A 26,455-nucleotide genomic window follows, 5' to 3' on the forward strand; every position below is an offset into this window, starting at 1 on the left:
AGCTTGGTCGTTAATGGGTTAATCTAACGCTAATGATAATTGAGGTCACCTAATAATTCTTCCTAAGTATATAACATATTTCTTTCGCTTAACAGGATTTACCACAACCAAACCACCGAACTTCCAGGACATTTTCGTGTTCCGAAATCAGGAAGAGAACGACGGTTGCATGCTGTACGCACCGAACTCTACGGTAGGTCAACAAAAACACCTTCCCTTCCTACAGCTCCGACAGTAGTCGAACTGTAACAATTACGGCTCAATTCACAGGAATCCGATACCCAACCATACAAGAAGGTGGCCATTGTGGAGAATTTCTTCAACATCATTTACGGTGTGCACGTTTCGCTGGGAAGCCGTTCGAGCAGACATGCTGGTCAGAAGCGAACCTACAGAACGGTAATGGGTTGATAGGTTCTTCCTCATTGTATACAGATTGTCTCATCGGCAGTTCTTTTCTTTTGTAGATTACAGAAACATACGCATTTCTGCCGCGGGAGGCGGTTACGAAGTTTCTTTCACTGTGCGGTCAGTGCTCTAGGGCTCTGCGACCACTGTCACCTCTCAAATTGGACGAATCTATGGTGGTTAGTAGTTCGCAAACTTCGAAGACCGATGAGTCATTTGATTGCCTTGGCGGTCAGGCGGTATGCTCACCTCCTCCCCCTTCCCGCAGTGCAAGTAGTGTTAGTTCACGTTTTGATAGTTTAAATAGAGACGAGAATTATTCCAAATATATCGATTACTATAAAGAGCAAAAAGGGGTGTCGAAAAATGATACCTCAACATATTACAAGTTATTAAAAACTTTTTACGACAATTCAGGTCAAGTTCGTAAAATATGTGATGAGAATATTGATAGTGTGAATGAGGACGCATGCCGGAAGAAGGGGGTGTTTGTGGATCTTACCGACGCACCAGAATCCGATGAAGCAACTGGATGCAATTCTCCTAAAGTGTCTGAAAACGTTACTGCCGCAGAAAGTGCCTTCTCTACTAAAGTACAAAACAGTGAAGCAAAAGCCGGGAAAGATAGTGAAGAGATGCTTCCGAGTAATGATAAATCAGAAGAAAAAGTATGTCCAGAAAAAGAATTGAGTGAGTGTTTTGATACAAGTGAAAACATGAGACTGAACAACATTCTTGAAGATGTTAATGTTGTTAGTGATAATGATGTTAGTGATAGTGAGGCAGAACAAAATGATTCAAGGCCGATTACATCCACGTATTTGGAGCTAACGAGGAGCATGGGAGTGACTGATGACGACGCATTGAATATGGTAAGTTTAAAAAAAAATTGATCTAATTTAATGAACATATTTTTGACACCATTAAACGCTTATGAATTACAACGCTGTCCTTCGCCGTGGGTTAATAGTGGATAGAACGATTTAATGAGGGCTAGTTATATTACTCCACCACACGTCGTTAGAATTATCCCATCTAATATTTGTTTACTTGTTGTGGTAACCCATTCATCGTTCTTCGAAATAAACATCAAGTCCGAGAAGCACGATGCTAAAAGTATCCTCCTGAAGCGCGACTAATGGAATTAGTTTGACGATTGCAATGTCGGTTCGGTTCGGTTCGACGGTTGCGGAAGAAAGGGTGGGATTTGGTCCCGCTAGGGATGGGACGGAATGACAGAGTGATTGTGTGGCAGTAGCGCGGAACTGACTCACAGGTAAATAAGGGTAAAGGGTGCGCCGTTTTGACACGTGCTCGTGTACCCCTTCCGTGGCGCGAGCTAACACCCCATTAATGTTAAATGGTTTCGGTGTCTTCGTGAGTAATGGTTGTCCCGATAATGAATTATTTCACCGGAGGGGGTTCACAGAGGATTTTTTTCCACCTATAAGATGGTTTTTTTTCTACCATGGCGAATGTTACTACTACGAAGTAATCTACAATCTGAAAATTACAGTGTCATACAGGCTGATTCAGAACTCATTTAGCAATGCTTAATATAATCATTATCTTGAAATGCATACATGTTCGCTTCGAAAAACATATATAATGCACTGGCCGAGAGATTATGCATCCTGTGCCTAGTGCCTTGGCCAATTTGATGCCAATTTTGGGTGAAGACAGAAGATGCTGTTGGAATGATTGGGCTGATGTTATTCTTCGTACATAGTTACCACCTCCCAAGGCGTTCCATGTGTTCCCCATTCCGGGTGCAGTAGCCATTCAATTTACTCAAACCACTGCAGAGGTGGGACCGAAGAGCGGGTGGTTGTTTCTTCCTCGCCGGTGTACTCTCCGATGCCTGCTGCTCCGCTCGAAAGGAAGAAACATTCCCTCTGAAGAAGGCATTCTCCTTGGTACCCCTATACATAAACACCGAGCACCATCCGCCCAGTGAATCCGGGTGGAATGGGAAGACTCTCTGTGTGTAGCTCTAGCATCCACCGAGCACTCCGTTTCGTTCCTCCGTTAGCATGAATAGGCATTGCACAGAGAGTAGCGAGTCAGAAAATGAACCCAACCCTGATGGACTCGGGTGGAATGGGCAGCTCATTTGGTATAGCCCCCTTCGAGCTGGATACCACCCAACATTAGGATCCTATATTTAATAAGTATATACTTGGCAGCAGCAACCCGTCTCAGTTTTCGTCCCAATCTAGATCCCTTAAATACATAGGGCAGGACTTCATATCGGATCGGGGCTGGCTGCTCGGCTGGCTACCATCAGGAGAAAGGATCTTCTTATACACTTCTTAACAGTATGTGCGCTCCAAGACGTTACTCATTCCATCCTGCATCGCAACCCCCGGTTTGTGCTCTCTTGGATCAGCAGAGCTATGATGATGGTTGCCTTCAACCCCTCCCGGTGCTGTCCCGTCTCGCTAACTTTTTCGATTTACCCGTCAGGCTGGAAAAGAAGACAGCGGGAGCGTGGAGGAGGGCTACTTTCGGGTAGCGAAAGCACCGCTCGCCGTTGGGCCTGTCCGTGTTACTTGCAATTCCTTGGAGAAATTTATACCGAAAAAAATGCGAAATAATAATCTCGAGGAAAAGCATTTCCCTCTTTTTTCGTTTTGACAGTTTGATGAAGGAGGATTTCGCTGGGATGCTGGGTGGTAGAGTTGGGTGTGGGTGTCGACCCCGGAGATAAGAAGTTGTTTGGAAAATTGCCTATTGTTAATTCTACCGACGCCCTCTGTCTTACGATCTGATGTTGATGATGATCATGATGGTGCTGGCCAAGGAAACGGTTATGAAATTTTTGGTATTATTTTTGACCGCCGTGGACGGGTATCGAATTCAATATAAAATGTATAATGCGATCCATTCACTAGCTTCTTCTTCTTCTTGAATGGCGTTAACGTTCCCTGTGGAACTTTTGCCGTCTCAACGTATGTATTAACTAGCGTCATTTATTAATACTTATTTGAGATTTCTTAAGCCAAATAACACGCCTTGAATGTATTCCGAGGGGCAAGCTCTAGAATACGCGTGACCACAGTGCAAGTCGGAGGAAATATCTCTGACGAAAAATCCCCCGGCCAGAACGGGAATCGAACCCGAACACCCGGCATGATAATGTGAGACGCTAACCACTCGGCCACGGATGCACGCAACTTCCATTCACTAGCACTCATCGTAAAACTTTCAAGAAATTACTGTGCTCTTGACAGACATGGAGGCATTCTTACATGGAGGCATTCTTACTGCACTTATTTGTTCCCTTTTTTTCAAAAGGCAAGGAAAAATGATTTGAATGAATCAAACATTGTTTTGGTAGTGATACTGAATTTGTGCCATAAACAAGAAACTAATTTTTAGTGGATAACTGCAATAAGTTGTAGAACGAAATATATTATGTAATTTTAAACTTGATACTGAACAAATCATAAGTCGGATTACGGATAGAAAAAATAAAATGTTTTATCTCGCAAGCGATAAAATTCTACGCCTGCGGTCTGTTTCACCTTCACTTCAAAGAATGTTTTACCTTTCGGTCGTTTCTTATTCAATTGAGAACATCGAACAGGTTTTTTTGTGGATTTTTTTTTGTGAAATAGAAGAACAGTATATTTAACTGCTTCAAATATTTTTGTTCTAGAAAACTGGTTCTGGAAGGTTTTCAATGATACAATTGAAGTTCTTCACTTATTCGCCTTACCCTCTGCTCCCCTATGTTCTTATTGAAAGACAACACTGTCAATATATGAATCAACGTATGGTTCATTATATAGTATAAATTAAGGCTATTAAAAATTCTATGGTATAGGGCAGGGGTGGCTAAACTTTTGGGCATTATATATTCAAATATTCAAATAAATATTCAAATGTTAGGTTGCGGTCTACCAAACTTGACTGTATCAAAAAATCATTAGAAAATGAATTTACTACTAGACAATAACACAAAGTTTTAACCGTTCTCTACTTGCACGCAAAATCATAACTCGTATACTTGCACACGGTGTCACAGTGCGTGACTTTGTAGTATTGCTATTGCGTATTTTCAGTTATTGGTATTTATTTAACCCTTTTACGGGCAGTGGCAACTGCAGCGCGGACTCGATTATATACAGTCTCTGATTTCTTTCACTGTATATAATCGAATCCTGTATATAATCGAGTCAAAAAAAAAAGTTTTATTCTTGATTCTGTTTCGTTTATTGAAAATAAAAGAATTTAATTTTTGATTCATCCCCTTAAAGTCAGAAAACATCTTTCTCACATGAAAAAAATGGGTAGGTTATATCTATGATATAACCGCAAGGTTGACCCGTAGACCGGTAGAAATATTTCCCATCAATTGATGCAAACATCTTTCCGATCTATAAAGAAATGTTCGAGTCATAATCATTCGGAATCTTTCATTTTTCCTGCATGTTCTGTGTTTAGGTTTTCATTTCACCTCCATATACTCCGGTTAGACGTAGTCCCACGTCAAAAAATATTGTTTTCCAGAATCTCTCAGGAGGTGATAGATGATAATATTTAATGGAAAAAAAAACTTCTACGCATATGTTCGAATTTCAACAATGACAGAGTTATGAAACTTAATTTTTTTTAAATTTTTATAAATTTCATATTAACGTTGAAAGGTTACATTTTTTCTTGCAATAAGTCATATTTGAACTATAAAAAAAATTTTTTTTTCTAAATTGTATATAACCGAGTCCAAAATTGTATATGATCGAATCATATATAATCGAGTCCGACCTGTATATTGCCACCAAAAAACATATTTTTTTTCGCTGCACTTGGTGTATTATTTCATTATTTTACCTAACCAAAAACTTCTAAAGGTATCGGACAGTACTCCGATTCTTTTGGGCTGCTAACAATGTACGATTTTAATTTGGGAGACATTTTTATGTAACGAAACCACGATTCTAGTGCATCGGCAGAAAATTCTGCTTAAATTCGTTGAAAATGCAACAAGTTGAGAAATTATTCACTGTAGACGTACTATTTAGAATCCACTGTGTAAGATCATGCAGTTTTTTCAATATAATAAATGGTGTATTAGATGAACAATTCAAATTTTAATTTTTTTTCTTTGAAACTGTTTATAAAAAAACAGTTTTCACACTGCACTAGAAATATTGTAAATCGCTGAAATAATCGGTATCACTGCACTAGGAATATTTTTTTGATTTTAGCATAGCTAAATGCGCAATAAATTGAATTTACGAGGTAGTTTTTTTGGGGTTAGCGGGCAGTGGCAACCAATTTTTTCAACTGTTTCAACAATTGGAATTTTTTCAAAGGTAGATATGTGTTATTCCTCATGTATCGATTATATTCTCTGAAGTTGGAGTCGATTCGTTGCCTAGTTTCAACGCCCCGTTAACCCTTTAACGGGTGTTGGCAACTATATTGCCACCAACAAAAAAATATTCTTTTTGCTGCACTTGGAATATTATTTCAATATTTTACTAAGCCAGAACCTTCTAAAGGTATCTGGCAATACTCCAATTTTTTTTAGCTGCTGAAAATGTACGATATTAATTTGGAAGACATCTTTATGTAACAAAACCACGATTTTAGATCGCCAGCAGAAAATTCTGTTCAAATTCGTTGAAAATGCAACAAGTTGAAAAGTTTTTCACTTTAAACGTGCTATCGTAGGATCTACTGTGTAAGATCATGCAGTTTTTTCAATAACATAAATAGTGTATTTAATAAAAAATTGCAATTTTTATTTTCTCTCTAAAACTCTGTATAAAAAAACGGGTTTTTTCGCGGCACTCCAAATATTGTAAATCGCTGAAATAATCGGTATCGCTACACTAGAAATATTGTTTTGATTTTTGTATAACCAAGAGAGACGAATGAACTCTCAGAGTTTAAAGTCTCTTTAATTCAATACCGTTACCGTATTACCAAAGGCGCAATAAAGTGAATTTTGGGGTTAACGGGCAGTGGCCACCATTTTCTTCAACTGTATCAATAGTTAATTTTTTTTCAAATGTAAATATGTAAGGATTATGTTCTCTGAAGTTGGAGTCGATTCGTTGCCTAGTTTCCACAGCTCGTTACGGTAGTAGACCGGTGTGACGACCGAAATTTCGACGTTTTTTCATATTTTTTTTCAACAAGAAAATTAAATGCGATCGTTTTATAATTTTTTTTTTTTTTTTTTATTAATGTTTTGAAATATAGAAAAAAACATTTTTTTTTGTTTTATTTTACATAAATTTGAGGTCAGAGTGGAGTCCTCGAAAAGAAGATGAGCTCGTTCGGGGAAGCACAAAGCCTTCCGGATTCATCGGAAATAAAATATTCAATAAGATTATTATTCTGCAGACTTTACTTTAATGAACTAACTTATAAAATACAAAAAAACTAAAACAAAATGGCGGACTAGTGAAAAAAATCAATTTTTTTGATAAATTGATAAATTAAATGTTTTAAAGGTTACGTATTTAGATATGTGTGTCTAGAATAATGGGTACAATTTTTAGCCAAATCGGTTGAATAGATTTGAGTCAGTGCTTCCCTGAAATTTCGAAAACATGGTTTTGAGAAAAACGCGTTTAAAGTTTCGTCACACGCTTTCATACACACTACGGCGCGCTCTCTTAAATTAGTTATAACTTTAAACATATTTAAAATTTTGGTCTGAAGTTTTTTGAGTATATTTTTAGGATGTTTTCCTTCCGAAAAATGTAAGCAAAAAAAATATTTTTTGAACCCGTCACACCGGGCTACAACCTTAAAGGGTTAAAAGGTTAAGTTAAAATTAAAAAAGATATAGTTAAATGAAAAAACTCAAGAAAATATTTTTTTTCAAACTCATTCTGTTTTAATAGTCATTCAATTCAGCCTCGTCAAAACAAAATTATTTATTCTCGATCTGTGAGACCGTATGCGGGAGAATAGGAGAGTTAATTAAAGGAAAAACATAGAGCACACCAATAAATATTCTTAATCGATGAATCTTCTATAATATTCTTCTATAAAATAAAAATAATAATTACTGAATAATTGATAAGTAGGTGTTGGCGCTTACCAAACAATCCTTCTCTTTGGTATCCTACGTTGTGTTCTTTTTCTAGATTTTTTTTCCAAAGTTCACTATTTTTCTCCTTTCTATTTTCTTTCACTCTTATTTCACTTTCTAAAAAACGTCCTATCTGGTTGAGAATCTGTTTGCGAATTTATTACAATATGTAAATAGAAATCAGTGGCGACAATGCAGGGTTGCATACGCTGTTTTTTATCCCTGAAATCGGGCAAAATTATTTTGCTGCATGGGCGTGCAAACGATTGCATAGTGTATCATAAACAGTAGGTTATTATCTGTAAAGTCTCATCAATCAATATCGTTGGTTTTCAAAAAAAATTGTCATTTTGTTTGTTCATAAAGCATTCATGTTCCATAAAAATACACCCAAGATGATCATTATATTCCTCAATTACATAGAGGTATAAGAACTATCTATCGGAAATAATGGGCCCTATTATTTAATTGAACCAAACGGTCGATTCGATCCCTATAACTTTCACACAGAGCAAATTTGTTTTTCAGTTGGGTCTGAAATAGTAAAGTGCGTTGAATCCATACGCGACCTTGTAGTTGTTCTAGATAACAAACTGAGGTTCAATGAGCATACTGCTGAAGCGTTTGCTGCCCTTGGATTTGTCTGTCGGTGCACCAATAACTTATTGTTTACACCATCAAAACGCTATACTGTTCCTTAGTAGGTAGTGTAAGAAATCGAAATAATTTGGCAATTCAATTTTAATATCGTAAACGATCGAAAGAAAGATAGAAAAAAACACTATACGATAAGAGCGAACCGTTTCTCTCGGCTCATGTCCAATCACTGTATCACTTTCGTATTAATCTTGTTTTCTCTTTCTTTCACGTTAGATTTAAATTTAGGGTAGATTTAGGATAGAATAAAATTGTATAAGAACCCAAGGTTCTCTGAATAGCAGGTAGTCTTTGAAATTGTGTCACTACGAGTACATCCGAAGCCCCCATTGAATTGACTGACGAGAGTTCTTCAGGTTCAAGTCTTCCAATGTGCGCAGCAATAGTTCTCGGCAGGGTTGCCAATGTTCCAGTTTAAACTGGATTCTTCCAGTTTTTTTCACTCGAACCAGTTAAACCCTAAAATCTCCCAGTTTTTTCAAATATCATCCAGTTTTATCCAGTTTTTTATATGTGTGCTTCAGTTTTACCAATTTTATGTAAAATATATTCAAAATGTATAAACAATATCCCTCACTAACCCTTCCTATCCCTGCCACTGGCCTGGCCAATTTAGTTTTTTTACATTAATCGTTCATTCCATCCAATTTGCGTTTACCTTGGATTGATCATTCTTTTATTTCACACTCAACTCAGTGTTATTTTATTCTTGCTTACACTTCCGAATTTCTAGGTCCTCCTAGTTGAGACTAATTGAACTACCATTTCAACTAGCAATGTTCATAGTCTTACGTAAATAGGTTTATAGAGCCCGTGTGCTATGCTGGTTTTGAATTTATATAATCATCAAATGTTATAGGCCCTCCAAATCATTTCAAATTTCAGAAGACCTTAGTGTCAATGAGTTCAATTGACTTTGATTGATATGAACATAAAACCCAAGTAATCTGGTCCCCGTTTATATCAATGGGATATTTGTTTTTAATGGTCTCTCAAAGGATTTTTAGTTCTAAATAGCATTAATAATACGCATGATCTGAACTCTCCTATTTGATGCATATTTCGAAAACAAAAAAGGATGGCTTTTCATAAAATACATAAGCACTATAGTGTTTATTTAGCAAGTATGTATACAGGGAAACTTCGATATAACGTACCCTCGTTTTAACGTACACTCGATATAACGTCACTCGATATAACGTACATTTTACCTCGATATAACGTACACATTACCAAAGTCCAAAAAAAAATTTTTTTTTGAATATTTCTTTTCTGAAAGAACAATACATTATCTGTATTTTGATACTAACGCTTGTGTTGTAACTTTAACCAATACCGAAATACAACTGTTTTGTGATTCCGGATTCTAAATGAATCAAACTTCAATCAACAAAACGGAGGGAAACATCATGAGGAAAGCTGACTTCGTCTTTTTATTGATTTTATTCATCAACCTTACTCAAACAGCATCACAATAAAGTAATATAAGCTACGTTTCAGAGTTCTTCATCATGCTTCGATATAACGTACAATTCGATACAACGTACAATTTTGAAAGTAAAATGTACGTTATATCAAAGTTACCCTGTACTAGGGTGCCTATGAAAAGGGTCATCTTGAGTTTCAAAAAGTTACCTCATAAAAAATGTTCACCACCTCGAAAAAACACCCTATGCAAAATATCAGCTCAATCGGACTTAAGGGAGAGTGGCGCAAAGCGGCCAAAGTTTGAGTTTTTTGAAAATCGAAAAACTCAAACAAAACTTTTAGAGTAAAGGAAATCGGGGTTTTCGAAAAAAAAATTTTGATGCCAAATGTCTTAAAATTGTTTTGTTTTTCTTTTGTTTTGTTTCTTGAAATAGTTATCTCGATTTTTCATTCGGAACTTGCTACAAAATGTTGATTTGCACAATAATATACTCTATGCAAAATATTAGCTCATTCGAACTTCATTTACTGGTGTCACAAACGTTTAAATTTGAGTATTTTGAAAAACGAAAAATCACCGAAAATCGAGGTTTCGAAATTTTTTTTTGGATGCCAAATGTCTTAAAATTGCATTACTCGTCGAGATTTACAGCTATCTCGAAAAAATTTTTTTGTCAAAAAATGTTTTTTTTGGCACTTGGTCGTTTTTGATTTTGATTTTTGAAAAAAAATATTTTTGTTGAGATAACTATAAATCTCGACGAGTAATGCAATTTTAAGACATTTGGCACCCAAACTTTTTTTTCAAAACCTCGATTTTCGGTGGTTTTTCGTTTTTCAAAAAACCCAAATTTTAACGTTTGTGACACCATAAGACATTTGACATAAAAAAAAAAATTTTTGAAAACCCCGATTTCCTTTACTCTCCCCTTGGGTGATTTTTCGATTTTCAAAAAACTCAAACTTTGACCACGTTGCGCCACTCTCCCTTAAGTCCGATTGAGCTGAAATTTGGCATAGGGTGTTTTTTCGAGGTGGTAAATATTTTGTATAGGGTAAAATTTGAAATTTAAGGGTCGATTTTTTCCCATACATTCGTTGGCACCCTAATGTATACTATGTATATTTTTCCAAAAGTATATTCTCGAGCAGGAGGAAATACTTAAGGATACCTCAGTCTTGATACCCAAATTTAGTTTGGACAAGTCTGACATAAAAGTAAAATACTAAAGAATTATATCAAAATTGGAGAGAAATAGCTTTTCAATACCAATATTTTATAATTTCAATATCACAGTAACACTTGAGCAGTGTTGCTTTGGTATTGAATGTGCTCTTTTTAGTATTGAAATAATATTATGGGACCCGATGAAAATATATTCCAGAACTTTGATACATAGATCACTGCATAAATTAGTGCACGGAGACGTCTGTTTGGCAGTTTTGCATGTTTTGTTTGAGTTCCCATTCGTTGCAATTTTCAATGTCCGTATTCAAATGGTAACAAATGGGAGCTGATATGAAACACGCAAGAAAAACGACATGTTTGCTTCCGGTTGTGAGAACATTTTTGAAAGAAAAATGTGGCTTTTTAGCAGCGTTCATTTCCCTCGATGCCTAATTCAGCGCAAGAGGTCAAGGATTTGACCACTGTCATACAGTGGAATTGCAGAAGCATCATCCCTAAACTAGACCAATTTAAATTTTTAGTTCACAGTTCTAACTGTGATGTATTTTCTCTCTGTGAAACATGGCTTTGTTCAGCCGACGAGCTGAATTTTCACGATTTCAACATTATTCGCCTAGATCGTAACGACTCGTTTGGTGGCGTACTATTGGGGATCAAAAAACGTCACTCCTTCTATAGAGCCACTATCCCATCGATTACAGGCATTGAAGTTGTCGCTTGCCAGATACAAATCAATGGCAAAGAACTCTGCATTGCTTCGATATATATTCCTCCCAGGACTACGGTAGGCCGCCATCAGTTCTTTGATATTATCGAGGCATTGCCGGAGCCGCGGTTAATCTTAGGTGACTTCAACTCCCATGGAACAGCATGGGGGTCACTCTACGATGACAACCGTGCCACGTTGATTTATGATCTGTGCGACAACTTCAACATGACAGTTTTAAATACTGGGGAAGCAACTAGGATAGCCAACCCTCCTGCACGGGCAAGCATGCTAGACATATCTCTCTGCTCTTCTTCATTATCCCTGGATTGCACATGGAAGGTAATCCAAGATCCCCACGGTAGTGATCACCTACCAATAATTTTATCGATCGCCAATGAATCAAAATCTAGTGAGTCAGTCGATATTGCGTATGACCTCACGAAGAATATTGACTGGAGAAAATTTGCAGAATTAATATCTGAAGCAATCATTTCGATGCATGAACTTCCTCCCCTTGAAGAGTATAATTTTATATCAAGTTTGATTTACGATAGCGCACTTCAAGCTCAAAAGAAACGTGTTCCTGCTACCACTTTCCAACGTCGTCCTCCATCACTTTGGTGGGACAAGGAATGTTCAAAGGTCTACCTTGAAAAATCATCCGCTTTCAAAAAATTCAGGAAAACTGGATTAGTGGAATGGTTTCAAAAGTACCAAGCTCTAGAAGCCAAACTAAAAGGTCTTATTAAAGCAAAAAAGCGTGGATATTGGCGGAAGTTCGTCAATGGTTTGTCAAGGGAGACCGCTATGAGTACTCTTTGGAATACGGCTAGGAGAATGCGTGGCTGGAACCATACCAATGAAAGCGAGGAATACTCTGACCGTTGGATTTTCAAATTTGCAAGGAAGGTTTGTCCCGATTCTGTTCCTGCACAAAGCGTCGTACGCGATATTCCGCTCCAATGCGATTATGAGAATTTTTCGATGGTAGAATTCTCAATTGCCCTCCTCTCATGTAACAATTCAGCTCCGGGGTCGGACAAGATTAAATTCAACTTGTTGAAGAATCTTCCCGACTTGGCAAAACAGCGTTTGCTGAACTTGTTCAACAAGTTTCTGGAGCTGAATATTGTCCCGCATGACTGGAGACAAGTGAGAGTGATAGCCATACGAAAACCCAACAAGCCGGCTTGCGATCACAACTCGTATAGGCCGATTGCAATGTTATCCTGTATTCGCAAATTGTTAGAGAAAATGATTCTACTTCGTTTAGACAAGTGGGTCGAAACGAACAATTTGCTGTCAAATACGCAGTTTGGCTTCCGCCGAGGTAAAGGGACGAATGATTGTCTCGCGCTGCTATCTTCTGAAATCCAAATCGCATTTGCTCGCAAAGAACAAATGGCTTCCGTTTTTCTCGATATCAAAGGGGCATTTGATTCAGTTTCCATGGAAATTCTCTCAGAGAAGCTTCATAATCGTGAACTTTCACCAATTCTGAATAATTTCATGTACAATTTACTGTCAGAAAAGCACATGAATTTCTCTCATGGCAACTCAAAATCTTCTCGTTACAGTTTTATGGGCCTACCGCAAGGCTCCTGCCTAAGCCCCTCTTGTACAGTTTTTACGTCAATGATATGGATGATTGTCTAACTAGAGACTGCACGCTGATACAACTTGCAGACGATGGAGTTATTTCCATCACGGGTACTAATCCCGTCGCTCTGCAAAAGTCGTTGCAAGATACCATGAACAATCTGTTCACGTGGGCCCTCAAGCTGGGTATCGAATTCTCTACGGAGAAAACTGAAATGGTTGTTTTTTCTAGGAAGCACGAACCCGCCCAATTCCAGCTTTACCTATCCGGCAAAACGATCCAACACTCTATGTTTTTCAAATACCTGGGTGTATATTTTGATTCTAAATGTACCTGGGGGAGACACATTGCGTATTTGAAACAGAAATGCCAGCAAAGAATCAATTTTCTCCAAACAATAACCGGAACATGGTGGGGTGCCCATCCAGGAGACCTCATTCTGTTGTACAAAACAACGATATTATCAGTGTTAGAATATGGCAGTTTTTGCTTCCGATCAGCTGCCAGGATTCATATTCTCAGGCTGGAGAGAATACAATATCGTTGCTTGCGTATAGCCATGGGGTGTTTGCATTCGACACATACGATGAGTCTCGAAGTTTTGGCAGGAGTACCCCCGCTTACTCTTCGGTTCACAGAATTATCCTACAGATTTCTCATCCGTTGCAAGATCATGAATCCATTGGTGATTGATAACTTCGAAAATCTACTCCAACTGACTCCTCAGTCAAGTTTTATGTCTTTATACCATGAGTACCTTACCCACGACGTGCACCCTTCACCAGGCATCTCCAACCAAGTTTGCTTCCCATACTTTTGCAATTCCTCTGTCATTTTTGATCTGTCCATGCGACAAAAAATCCATGGAATACCAGATCACCTACGCTCCAATGTTATTCCGTCGATATTTTCGGAAAAATATGGGAAAGTTGGATCTGATAAAATGTTCTTTACTGACGGTTCATACATAAACGGGTCCACTGGCTTCGGCATCTTCAATGAAAATTCCAGAGCCTCTTTCAAACTCAAAGATCCTTGTTCCGTGTATGTCGCAGAAATGGGTGCGATATACTATGCTCTAGGGATCATTGAAACACTGCCCATCGACCATTATTTTATTTTTTCAGACAGTCTCAGCTCAATAGAGGCAATCCGCTCAATGAAAGTTGATAAACGCTCATCTTATTTCCTAACAAGAATAAGACATCTATTGATTGTTTTGGTCGAAAAATTATTCAAGATTACCTTAGCATGGGTTCCCTCTCATTGCTCGATTCCGGGGAATGAGAAAGCGGACTCGCTAGCTAAGGTGGGCGCTTCAGAAGGCACACTTTTTGAAAGGCAAATTGCCTATAATGAATTTTTTCACATTCCTCGTCAGGACACACTCGTTAGTTGGCAGCGCATGTGGAGTGAAGATGAGTTCGGTCGCTGGTTACACACGATTATCCCTAAGGTTTCGACGAAAGCTTGGTTTAAGGGATTGAATGTCGGTCGTGATTTCATTCGCGTGATATCTCGGCTTATGTCCAATCATTACAACCTAAACGCGCATCTCTATCGCATTGGGCTCGCAGCAAACAATCTTTGTGATTGTGGCGATGGCTACCACGACATCGAGCATGTTGTCTGGTCGTGTATCCGGTTCCATGCTGCTCGCTCTCAGCTCTCTAGAGCACTGAGAGCAAAAGGCAGACAATCGGATATCCCCGTCCGGGATATCTTAGGTAGCCGGGATCCTGATCTTCTGCTTCATCTATACCTGTTCCTCAGAAACGCCGATGTCAACGTTTAATGATGTTTCCTTCGTTGTGTCCCCGTTTCATATCCCTCCTATCCGATCGATAAACTTTTACTTAGTCACGGCAATACATACACACACTCTTTACAGATGCACGGGCCAAAGGTTGTGCAGTCCACTGATCATTCAACAAGAGCCAAAGGTTGTACCGCTCATGACAACTCTACACGAACTGATGATTGCGCCGGCTAGTGACCATTCTATCCTGGATTCCTCGAGTCGAGAAAGACGCACCACGCTAGATATGGGGTACAGACTAGGGGGCCGTTGCTGATTAATGGTCAGCTGCATCCCAATAGGAAGTAGCCCGTGTCGGGCACACGTATAGAGCATCGAAGACTGCAACACACCAATTATGAGAACACTTGTAATACTAACCTCGAGCCAACCGCGAGTAATCGGTTACATATTACTAACATAGTTGTAAGACAAAAATTGTCAAAATATTGGACTCCCGGCCCCGTCAGGCTAACGCCACATGTGCCTTAATAAAAAATATATTTTGGAAAAAAAAACCCTGGTTCTCGGACTACATGAAGATCTTGTACTCGTTGATCCTCCCGCTTAGTTGATATTCGATAGATTGATCCAGCTCCCGTTTCGTTGTTTCGTTCCGTACGGAATCAGTGCGAAGACAGTCAGGTCAATTTATTGAAAGGAATAACTCTGATTAGCTTCCGTCCGTGGTTCGTTCCGTAGAGAATTAGTGCGAAAGCAGTCAATTCAGTTTGTTCCAGGAAATTTAATTCTTCTTAAGGTTAATTCTCGCGACGCTTTTTCGTACTCCAATCCTGTAAAGTCCCAATCCAGATTCAATTTTATTAAATATAAGTACAGCGTTGCCTCAAACAATGTAGTTGCTGCAGGGAATTTACTAGAGTAGTTGCAATTGGAAAATTACATAAAAATAATTAATGAGTCATTTATTATATTCGATTTACGTTATGGTCATCAGCGCTATCTTCATTATCTCATCTAGGGTGTTGAAACGTTTTCCGCGGAGCGGTTTCTTGAGTCGTTGGAATAGGAAAAAGACGCAGGGAGACAAATCAGGTGAATTCGGTGGTTACTGAACGGCACTTGTTTCGTTTTTAGCCAAATGTTCACGAATAACGATGGCATTGTGTGACGGTGCGTTATCGTGATGCAAGATCGACGAGTTGTTTGCCCACAAATCCGGTCTTTTTTGGCGAATAGCTTTACGCAAACGTTTCACCTGATTTGGCTCCCTGCGACTGTTTCTTCTTTTTCCTTTTTCCTCCGCGGAACACGTTTCAGCACCCGAGATGAGTTTAATAATGGAAAAATCGAAGATGGCGCTGATGGCCATAACTCAAATCAAGCATAATAAATATTTCGAGGATTTCAATCCAGATTCATCAAGCGCTGGTATATGTACGTTGCAGTCGATGGGGAGTACTTTGAGTACTAAATTCCGGGAACTTCTTGATCAAGGTAGTATATGCCTTGAGGTTGTTACGCTTCTTGACTCGACAATTGTGCCAGTCTATTTCGTTAAATCACAAATCGACAGTGATTTGCTTAATTTGAGAAGGTTTTCTACCTAGCGGCCCAAATTCTTGTAGACAAGTCTGGGACTCCTCTTCCAGGCAGATCATCAAACATATGGTGCTCCTCGAAATACTTAACGATGGATTACACAGTTCTGGAATGAATATCAAAACGCTTCGCCTACCTGTTCATTGTCTCACCATTCAAGGAACATAGACTTGATGAGGTTAAAAAGTTCGTGGAGCGGAACAAAAAAAAACAAGTTTAAAGGGTGTGTCACATCAAATTGCATCACGGAAAAAACGCTGTAGAAATTTAATTTTTAGGAATTATATCTTCAGCTTTCGCTTTAAAATCAGATAAGAGTGTATAGATCACGTTGGCCATGCTTTACTGTCAATTTTTCGTAAATTTGGAAAAATGTCGTCGAACGAAAAAGAGCGTCGTGAATTAATCCTGTGCACTCATTTCGAGAATCCGGAGTTGTCACATCGGGACATCGGTGAGATGCTGAGAATCGTCCAATCCACGGTCAGCAGAGTACTAAAACGATACTTCGAGAACCTAACCATCGACCGGAAGGTGAGGAACGGCAAAAATGGATGCTCCGTCAGTGAAAAAGATCACAAGCGCGTAGTTAAGCAGTTTAGACGTGATCCGAGAAGTTCGGTCCGGGATGTCGCCAATAAGCTGAATTTGTCAAGTTCATTCGTCCAGCGGACCAAGCAGCGGGAGGGCCTGCGTACATACAAGGTTCAGAAGGCTCCTAACCGCGACGAAAGGCAAAACATGGTGGGGAAGACGCGAGCCCGGAAGTTGTACACCGAAATGCTGACGAAGCCGCATTGCCTGGTAATGGACGACGAAACCTACGTCAAAGCGGACTTTCGTCAGCTGCTGGGCCTGTTGTTCTTCTCCGCAGAGGACAAATTCAACGTTCCGGAGGAGATTCGCATACAGAAACTATCCAAGTTTGCCAAAAAGTACATGGTGTGGCAAGCGATCTGCTCCTGTGGAAAGCGGAGCGCCCCCTTCGTGATGACCGGCACGGTAAACGGGCAGGTTTACCTTAAGGAGTGCCTACAGAAGCGCTTACTACCACTATTGAAGCAGCACGAGGGCCCGACCATCTTCTGGCCGGATCGCGCTTCGTGCCACTATTCAAAGGACGTGTTGGAGTGGTACGAAGCCAACGGGGTCACCTTCGTGCCAAAGGAAATGAACCCGCCCAACGCGCCGGAGCTTCGCCCAATAGAAAAATATTGGGCGATTATGAAGCAGGCCATCCGGAAGAACCCAAAAGTTGTCAAATCGGAGGCGGACTTCAAGAGAAAATGGATTTCTGTTAAAAAAAACTACAACCTGACGTTGTACAAAACCTTATGGACGGGGTAAAGAGGAAGGTACGAGCATACGGGCTTGGGCTCGAAGTATGAAAAATGGAAAACGCCAAAAGTTGTTTAATAGTTTTTATTTTACTGTCTAAAATTTTCAAAAGGATCGGTCTACTGGGCGAATTTCTACAGCGTTTTTTCCGTGATGCAATTTGATGTGACACGCCCTTTATGATTCACAAAAAAATTACTTCACTGCTCAATGTGCTCTCTTAATGTCCAACACTCTTTTGTTTCTAATTTATGAATCCCATCTCTAAAGTGATTTTCCGGAAGGTCGGCAATAACTCCTTCATTTAGTGATAGGGGAATCGTGGAACAGTGGGGGTAATATGGACAGATAGTTGATTTGTATAGTTAAATTTTGAATTTCAGATTTTTGTTGATGAGAACACCTTCTACATGTTATTCTATAATATTTGAGCCACCCTATGGCAATGAATACTGATCAAAAGTGGAAAAGAGAAACAAAAACCGAAAATCATACATGATTCCGCGTGTAGATGTAATTTTAGCTGTTGGAAAAGTCACACTCGAATGCGGTAGTCATTGAACGACAAGGAAATTCATCTTCATGATGAAAGTACTGCTGTTCTTCATAATGGTATTGATTTGTATTTGATGTATGTCCTAGTTTCCTAAAATATAACTTTTATGAATTTGTAGAATAATCCTTCTGTACATTTTAAAAAGTTTACAAAGTTGACTTGTAAAAACCGTATTATTTCACATGACGGCTCATATTTTTCCTTAGCTCTAATTTTGCTCGACAGTCGAAGACCAAGACGCAAGAATGAGAGTTATTGAATATATTTCGAGATACACACACTTCCATCGTTATGGAGGGCTCCCATGTTCTTCGCGTTCGATATTTTGCCACAACCAAGCAGCACTTGCCGCTCGCTCCGAACGCCGGGCCCCTTCAATTCGGTCAAGTTTTTAATTTGTTCCCCTGTAGAGTCAGCTTCCGAGACAGTCCTTGTAATCCTCGCGTGCTTTTGTTTGCCTCTACCCGTTTTCGCAGTGACACAGAAGCAAGCAAACATCCCAGTGGCTGTGGGGGAGGTTGTGACGGTGTTATTTTCCACAAGCAGGAGCAGAAATGGCAAGAAGAGAAAAAAAATCCGAAGCGATTTAGCTGTCCAAGTGATGAGGGTTTCTGGAAACAGTCGGTGCCCTAGTGGTGTTGTGGGTGTAAAAAGGAGGAACCTACGCCTTCAGTCATCCTTTTGGCGCTCCGCTGATGATATTTTTTTTTGGCTGGTATCGATTGGGAAGCGGGTCCAAGACGAAAGTAGAAAAATATATTAACAGCCATCCAGATAGCGGTTCTCTTCTAGCTGCTGGCACTGTTTGCCAGGGTGAGTGGAGGAACGGCGACTGTTTGTAGGAAAACTTTGCCCCTATTGGGGGAGTGTGGGTGTTGGGTGTATAGTTGTCGAAAATATTTTTCGAGAGTAACTTTAATCTTCTTGCATCTTGGGGTGTGTTAGATTTTGGTCTTGAGAATATCAGATTTACCAGCGTGGGTTGAGTGATGATATCTGCTTCATCTGCGAGAGGAACGGAAAGCGGAAAAGTTATCTCGGTCCAGGAATATCTGGGAGGATGATTTTGGCTGTAGGAATATTTCGTAGTTTGGAGTTATTTCAATTATTCTGAACTGCTTGGCCCTTAGGGCGGCAGCAAATATTTCGTTTCCTGTTGCAGAATCGAAGAAGTTCCCTCCACACAGTCATGACCCCGATGTCGCATTCCTTTCAGCTTTCATACTGAATTGCAAGTATTTTTCAGGTTTAGTTTTTCGGTGCTGGTTTCGGTCCTAACGCTCTGTGCTGTCCCCCCGTCGACTAATAATCATATTTTGTTTGCCGACGTCGATTTTTTATATTTCTCGTTTTGGGACAAAGCAGAAAATAAAAGAAGCCGAAAAAGTTGAACTATTTCTTCGGAGTTTTGTTTTCTTCTTCTAAGACGTACATTTCCTTCCGCCCCTGCTTTTGCCGCAGATAAAAAGGATCAGCTCTCCTCCCTGAGGGACGAAAATGGACCAGGTTCTCGTCTTGCATTGACCCTCGTCTCAGGTTCTATCGCCCGGCGCTACGTTGCTCGGAGCTATTCAATCCACACGCTAAGATGCCTTTCTTCCTCCATTTCCGGACATCATACATCCCACCCTGTGCTCGGTAGCCCCGGAATCGGTGGCCCTTGGGTTGGCATTCGGTAAAGTTTGGCTTCTAAGAAAACTCATCTATATAATAGGATGTTTGATGATGGTGGAACGGTGACGCGGGTAGTTGGGCTTTTCAAACGAAGGGAAAGTGGGGTTGGTAGGGCCGAGTGAGAGCGAGTGGGGGGCGAAACTACTCCCAGGCTCGAGCAGATTCGGGGTGACTGTAGAGTATCATAAACGTGTACTAGCACTGGGAGAAACACCACAGCAGCCAAGACATAGGATATATTCGACCACCACCCGGGCTGTAGATAGCCTCCTGCCAAGGAGAACGGAGACACACACATATAATTCCGTAATGCAGCGAGAGACAGAGCGCACACCAAACATTTGATAAGAAAAGACTGAGGGAGACCAAGGAAAAGCCATACATCCTCTGCGAAAGGGGGGACATCGTTTGGTGGGATGAGTTTTCGACAAACGGATCGCATGTATGCTCCGAAAGGGGAACTTCACTGGAAGCGCCCATAGCAGGGTGGCACACGGGGCCAAGAATTGAGAATGTTGTCCTCCTGTTTTGCCGAGATCTTGGGTCCAAGGTGTGCGGGGGTCTACTTCTGGGGCTGTGGTGTTTCCACTTCTTGGGTGTACGTTCCCGTCGATGTTGTTGCATGTTCAAATTCTGTGTCTCTCGTGAGGGGGTGAAAAGCGAGGATAAAATCGATTCCTGCTTTCAGGGAGGAAGGGATACAACCCCCTTCCATGGGGGGTATCGGGAGGAACACTCTAAGTGTGGGATATCTTATGTGCTGTAGATTCTCTTCCAATCTGTAACCAAAATTGTTAATATATTCCAGCAATCTCGAGAATGTAGTAAAGGAAGATTTTTGTGATCAGAATTCAATTTTAACGTTCTTAGATTAAATTCGTTGTTAAGAAGATGGTTGTCATTCATTTTCAAAACTAAGCTGATTCGGATTAACTAATGTTCTTATACTTTCTATTTGCTTTTTCGAGGACAAAGTGCCGCTGTTTACAATAGTTTTGTGATAGAATGAAGTAAGTGAACTCTCTTTCGATAAGTATGCCCTAAAGCAGTTTTCTATTGCGAAAACATCAATGGAAACAGTTGATAGCTGTTCATAGAATACTTAAAACACGTAGTGATGAGCCTTGTTCAATTATTATAAAAATATTTTTTCAATGATTTCATATTTCATATAATTTTAACTTGAAATCAGAGCTTTCTCCATCGGAGTATACGGATTATATACGAAAGGGCGACTATTCGTATTTTCATTCATAATTTAGATTTTGAAAATATGTTTTTTTATTTTCTTTTTATCTTAGCTAGTATTGACTCGAAGAGCCACAGATCGTAACATATTAAATAGTAGAATAGATTGATTAATCAATTTTTGGAATTAGAAAATGTTCCTTATAACAGTCGTTTGAGAAATTTTGCAGGAGAATATAGTCACTTTTAAATTGAACTTTAGTTTTTATAATTTTTTTGTTTCTCTTAAGCGAATTATGAAAGCAAATTCAAGGTTGACATTTTCTGAAATTACATGTTAATCCAATCTTACACCACTTCCACAATCATTTTCTTATGCACCGGCGCTGAATCTTGTGGAATGCAGAAACTTTGACTTCCAAAGCAGGCAAAGATCTTTAACGACGTATTGTAAGTAGTACTCTTTGTTGATGTTCACGCCCCCGTAGATGAATAGCGGTTGCAACTTTTCTTCGGTGGATATTGCTTCCCAAAACATCACAAAATAGACATTCTGAAATCGTTTCATTTCTATTTTATTGTATGGAATATCACCAAGACATGCACTATATACACAATTATTTTACTTGTTTGAAACAGCCTCCAGAGTAAACAATTTTTCTTACAAAGCGTATTTCATCGTGCAAATCAACGTTTCGCAGGGAGTCCCGTATGAAAAATCGATATGACGATTTTCATTGGCAGCCTAAACCATTACCTCGTATTCCGAAAAAAATTCCAAAAGTCCTAGAGCGTCGATTTTTGACAAAAAATTTTTTTGAGATTACAGCAGATCTCGACGTTTCATGCAATTTGAAGACATTTGGCATCAATTTTTTTTTTCGAAAACCCCGATTTCCTTTACTTGTATCTCAAGAACGATGCTTCTTAACCAATTTTAAGTAGTGTCAAATGAAAGGTGTGGGGGTCTTGCAGCCATATTGGTTGCGCGTTCGCTTAGTAAGCGATCGATCGTGAGTTCAAAACTCAGGGCCCTCATTGACCATTTTTGTGTTGTTACAGAATAACTACGTCCACGCAACAATCATGAGCGATGGAGATCGATCCACGGCCGAAATAAGTTCGATTCATCCATACAACTGTTGTGCTCTGCAAGAAGACACATCGGGCTGCTAAAAATAAAAGGTGTCTCAACGCTGAACGCTAGTCCAAAGATTTTCAATTGGGCTCAATTCGGATTTCTGGGATGATTATTCCATGGGTTTGAGGCGAGTCGATTAGATTTTAATCGTTATCATGCTGGAAGATGTAATTATCTTCCAGTCCCATTTTCAGCTTCGAGTCTTCCAGGTTTTCCTGAGCCGTCATAATATCAATGATTTGGACAAAATTTCCCACGTTGAACCATGAGAAGCAGTCCCTAATATTTACATCGCCGTGTAAATGTTTGGTTGGGGATGACCTGAAGTACTTCATTCATCTTTCACTAAGTTCTTAGTCACCGTCTCTTATTGAAATTCTCGAACATAGATATAGATTTAGACTAGTGGTACACTGCCGTTCTACGCCTAGATGTCCCATGTTCCAAAATTAGCAACTGACAAAAACGCAATCAAAGTTTTATAGCATATTTGTCTACCAGAAGCTTTAAGTAATTCAATTTAGCAATACACCGGGTTTTTTATGAGCACTAAACTACTGTTTAATGAATTGTGAGAAAATCCCCTCACTTGAATCTATCAAGGTTGATCACGGGCCTAATATTCATGGTAAGACAGTTATGTCTAGACTATCAACATGGGAAAATTGAACCTGATGTTGTTTTCTGAAATACTGGGAGGAATCACTAAGTTTTTTGTGTTTTTCCGAAAGATTATGCATAAAAACATCGTTTTATGTAGAAGGGAGTAATTTGCAACACCTTTCCAGAATATAAATCTCATTGTTATTAGGCATTCAGTAACAAGGTGTGCACGTGTTCTGTTAACCTTTTTTTATTTTTCTGAGAATTAGTTCGTCTTCCAAACCAGAAATAAGTGAATTTGCTCTGCTGAAAGTGTGGCATTAAATTCTTTTACTTAAACTGATTTATTCATTATGGATCTACAAAAAATACATGGCGGAACAGTTATGCCTAGAATATCAACATGGGACAATTGAGCTCGGTGTTGTTTTTTTAAATGCTGGGAACAAACAATATTTTTTTTGTGTTTTCCAGACGTTGAGGCATAAAAACATCATTTTATGAAGAAAAGTGAAAATTGTCAAAAAATGGGATGGGATAACTATGCGTAGAACGACAGAATAGGTATAGACATGATGAGGGCTGAATCAGATATTTTTTTCCCACTGCTGTTTATGATAAAATGTAAATATACGGATTAATTCAGTTCTTTATATGGCCTACTATAGCATTCAAATGAGAAACTATTCTGTTTTATGATGTGAAGACGGCATCAAGGTTAAATCGGATGTTCTTTAAGTAATTCAAAAAATTATTACAATATTTATTATTTCATTTCAATCCATTTCGCTTCAATATACACAAGACACGAAACTGCAAGCATAAAGAAGCTATTTCCAAAAGACTCTGAAATAGAAGTAAACTCGGCTGTTCTCCAATGGCGAAAGCGCAGCAAAGCACTTTCGTGCATACTGTTCTCTCTCTCATGAGAAACTTGGAAACATTGGATTTTCTCTTATATTCCAAATTAACCGGGCAATCGGTGAAACACAGGTTTGCTTGCGGGAGGCCGCCTCTGTAGACGGCAAGTCGGCGGCCGTCTCAGATTACGTTACCTCTACGGCTTATGTCCACCTCGGTTCCTTAGTAGGTTAGCAAGGTTAGTAGAAAGCTCAAAAGCATATTGAACTAATTTATTGAAAATATCAACCAAATAATACTTGTGCATAAAGTTAAGATCTGTTTTCTGCCTCAGATGCCTCAAGCGTCTGAAATATGATTCAGAACCGTAGATTCTTGCGAAGATAAATTGTTTTTAACTTGTTGGCCTTGCTGAACATTGAGCACCTCTAAGCAAAATAGCCCTTCAGATTACTTCTTGATGTGCGTGGTCAAATGGTGCGATCAGAAATCGGCAGATTCAGCCTTTCATTTATAGCACGAATGGTTGTACCTAAAATGTTTTTTTTATCTCAAGGATGAATGTCCGTTCGTGTATCATTTTTGCGTTCTGTTTCTTTTCTCAGTCGATCAGCAACACTTCCGAACTGTTGATGCACCAGAATAATATTCTGAACTGCGCCATAGCTTAATCTGCACTTCCCAGTTTTTTTTTCAGAAGAGATTAAAAGTGAGTTCTTATAATAAACGACTGAACTTCGTTGAGATCGTTTAGTTTAAAGTCACACTCAATAAGATTCCGGGCCTGCATTGAAATTTTGTATTCCAGCTGCATCAATCAATCACTTGATCACAAGAAGTTGTCTTTATGGGCACCATATACGATTAATTTATTAATAACAATTGTCTTCATTATTATAATTGGGCGCTTCAATGGAAGAAAGAAGAAGAGCACTGAATGCAGTTTCCAGTTGTAAAAATTTGAATGACAATAAATATTTGATTATATTTCAAGGCTCAAAACAGGTACCCTTGACCCCTTTTCAACTGTTAGTAAAACAAATTTCTAATAGTTCCACTATGACCTCACCATTATATTATAAAATTAGGTACTAATCTTGTTCTTGATTGTTTCACTACTTACAGCTAAAATACAACGTATAATATTCCTTCGATACAGATAAATTTGTTCCATAATTTCCATTATACATCTGTGTTTTTACCCGAAAATCCATCATTATACTCGCTTTAAATTTACAGGCTGTTCTTCTCAGCTTCAGAGATGCCAGATGTTTTTTCAGTGTCTTCGAAAAATATTTGAAAATTATGTTATCTACAAGTAAATATTTCAATTTTATAAATAAGCCTGTGTGTTATAAATAAGCTAATGTTTGTCATAGAAATCCCGACTTATCAGTATTTAGATGCAAGTAATACTACGTTGAGGCGTCTTAGTTTCTGTAGGGACTTAGGGAGAAGAAGAAGAAGAAGAAGAAGAAGAACAATAAGAAGAAACCTGCGAAAAATTTGTGATATGTACGAAGGTAGCGTTGACTAAACGCCTAATATTCTTTGCTCATTTTCTCAAAATCATTCAATATCATTGTTTAATGTTGTGCACAGAGTGGAGCCTAAAGAAACACACCGCCAAAAAAATACCAAAATCAAAACGATGAAAAACTTATAAAATGTTGTTTCATTTTACTCACTCTTTCGACCTCACATTGTTAGTACACTTATGTGGTTTCGATTTGTACGCAAAAAATTTTTGTTTCTATTTGAAGGTTCCATTTTAATTTTCCAAACCAAGTGCTTTTATTTATGTTTCCTTGAATTTCAAATGTCTGTTATAGTCTATTGAAATCGCAAAAGAAGACTAGTAAAAATGAAATATCTACAAAATTACGAAGACGCTTGCAAATCTGGCCATTCGGTATCGAAGTCCGTGTGGTGAAACTTTTGACGTTTGAATAAAATGCTTTTATATGAAACGTCAAGATATTGATGCGCTATAGTCAAAGCATCCGGATTTCCTCATTAATATCGAGCGTCGGCTGTATCATCTGTCAATATGGGTTTGCAGAAGGAATGAACACACTTTTGTAATAAAAATTATAAATGAAAATGATTTTTCTCACATGCCACAAATCACTTTTGCCTGCAAGTGGTGAAAATATGTCATACAAAAATTGTGTCTAAAGATAATTGCATTTTATAATGGTAAGTTTTGGTGAGATTATTTGATAATTTATAGAAAACAAAAAAAAATTTTGAAAGAAATCAACGAGATTTTTATCGAAAATGAGATATGGACTATTATTTTTTTAATATTATTTGTTTATTTATTAGGCTCATTAGCATTTTTGCTGTAACAGAGCCGGGTTTTAATCGTGTACACGTACATATGTTTATGGTTCTATAAATTGTAAATTATACAGTAGTGGTAGCCATTTAGGCGTTAGGTTTTCTGTTCCTTTACATTATAGTAAATTATACAGCAGTAGCCATTTAGGCGTAAGGGTATTCTTTCTGTCCTTCCATTGTTCAGCAGACCGGACAGCGAAGACAGTTGATATTGATCATTGTTGGGTTATTAAGAGAACAGTAGCCCGATATTTCTTGCAGAGCAGAGCATTTGTATGGGTGGACGTAGCTATACTATAACAACACAAAGATAGTCAATTGAGGGCCCTGTGTTTGAACTCA

At 38.7% G+C, this 26,455-nt stretch overlaps 1 protein-coding gene across 1 annotated transcript in view; it reads left to right on the forward strand.

Annotated features, from left to right (window-relative positions):
- The window catches only part of LOC129773544 (uncharacterized), a 100,661-nt gene that overhangs the window by 9,909 nt on the left and 64,297 nt on the right, over positions 1–26,455 (forward strand). The window contains exons 3-6 of the mRNA XM_055777158.1: positions 96–193; positions 271–399; positions 468–681; positions 826–1,280. Coding sequence (XP_055633133.1) covers positions 96–193; positions 271–399; positions 468–681; positions 826–1,280 — 896 coding nt within the window. The remainder of the gene's footprint in view (positions 1–95; positions 194–270; positions 400–467; positions 682–825; positions 1,281–26,455) is intronic.

This window comes from Toxorhynchites rutilus, chromosome 3 (genome assembly GCF_029784135.1).
Source record: "Toxorhynchites rutilus septentrionalis strain SRP chromosome 3, ASM2978413v1, whole genome shotgun sequence".
Lineage (NCBI taxonomy): Eukaryota > Metazoa > Arthropoda > Insecta > Diptera > Culicidae > Toxorhynchites > Toxorhynchites rutilus.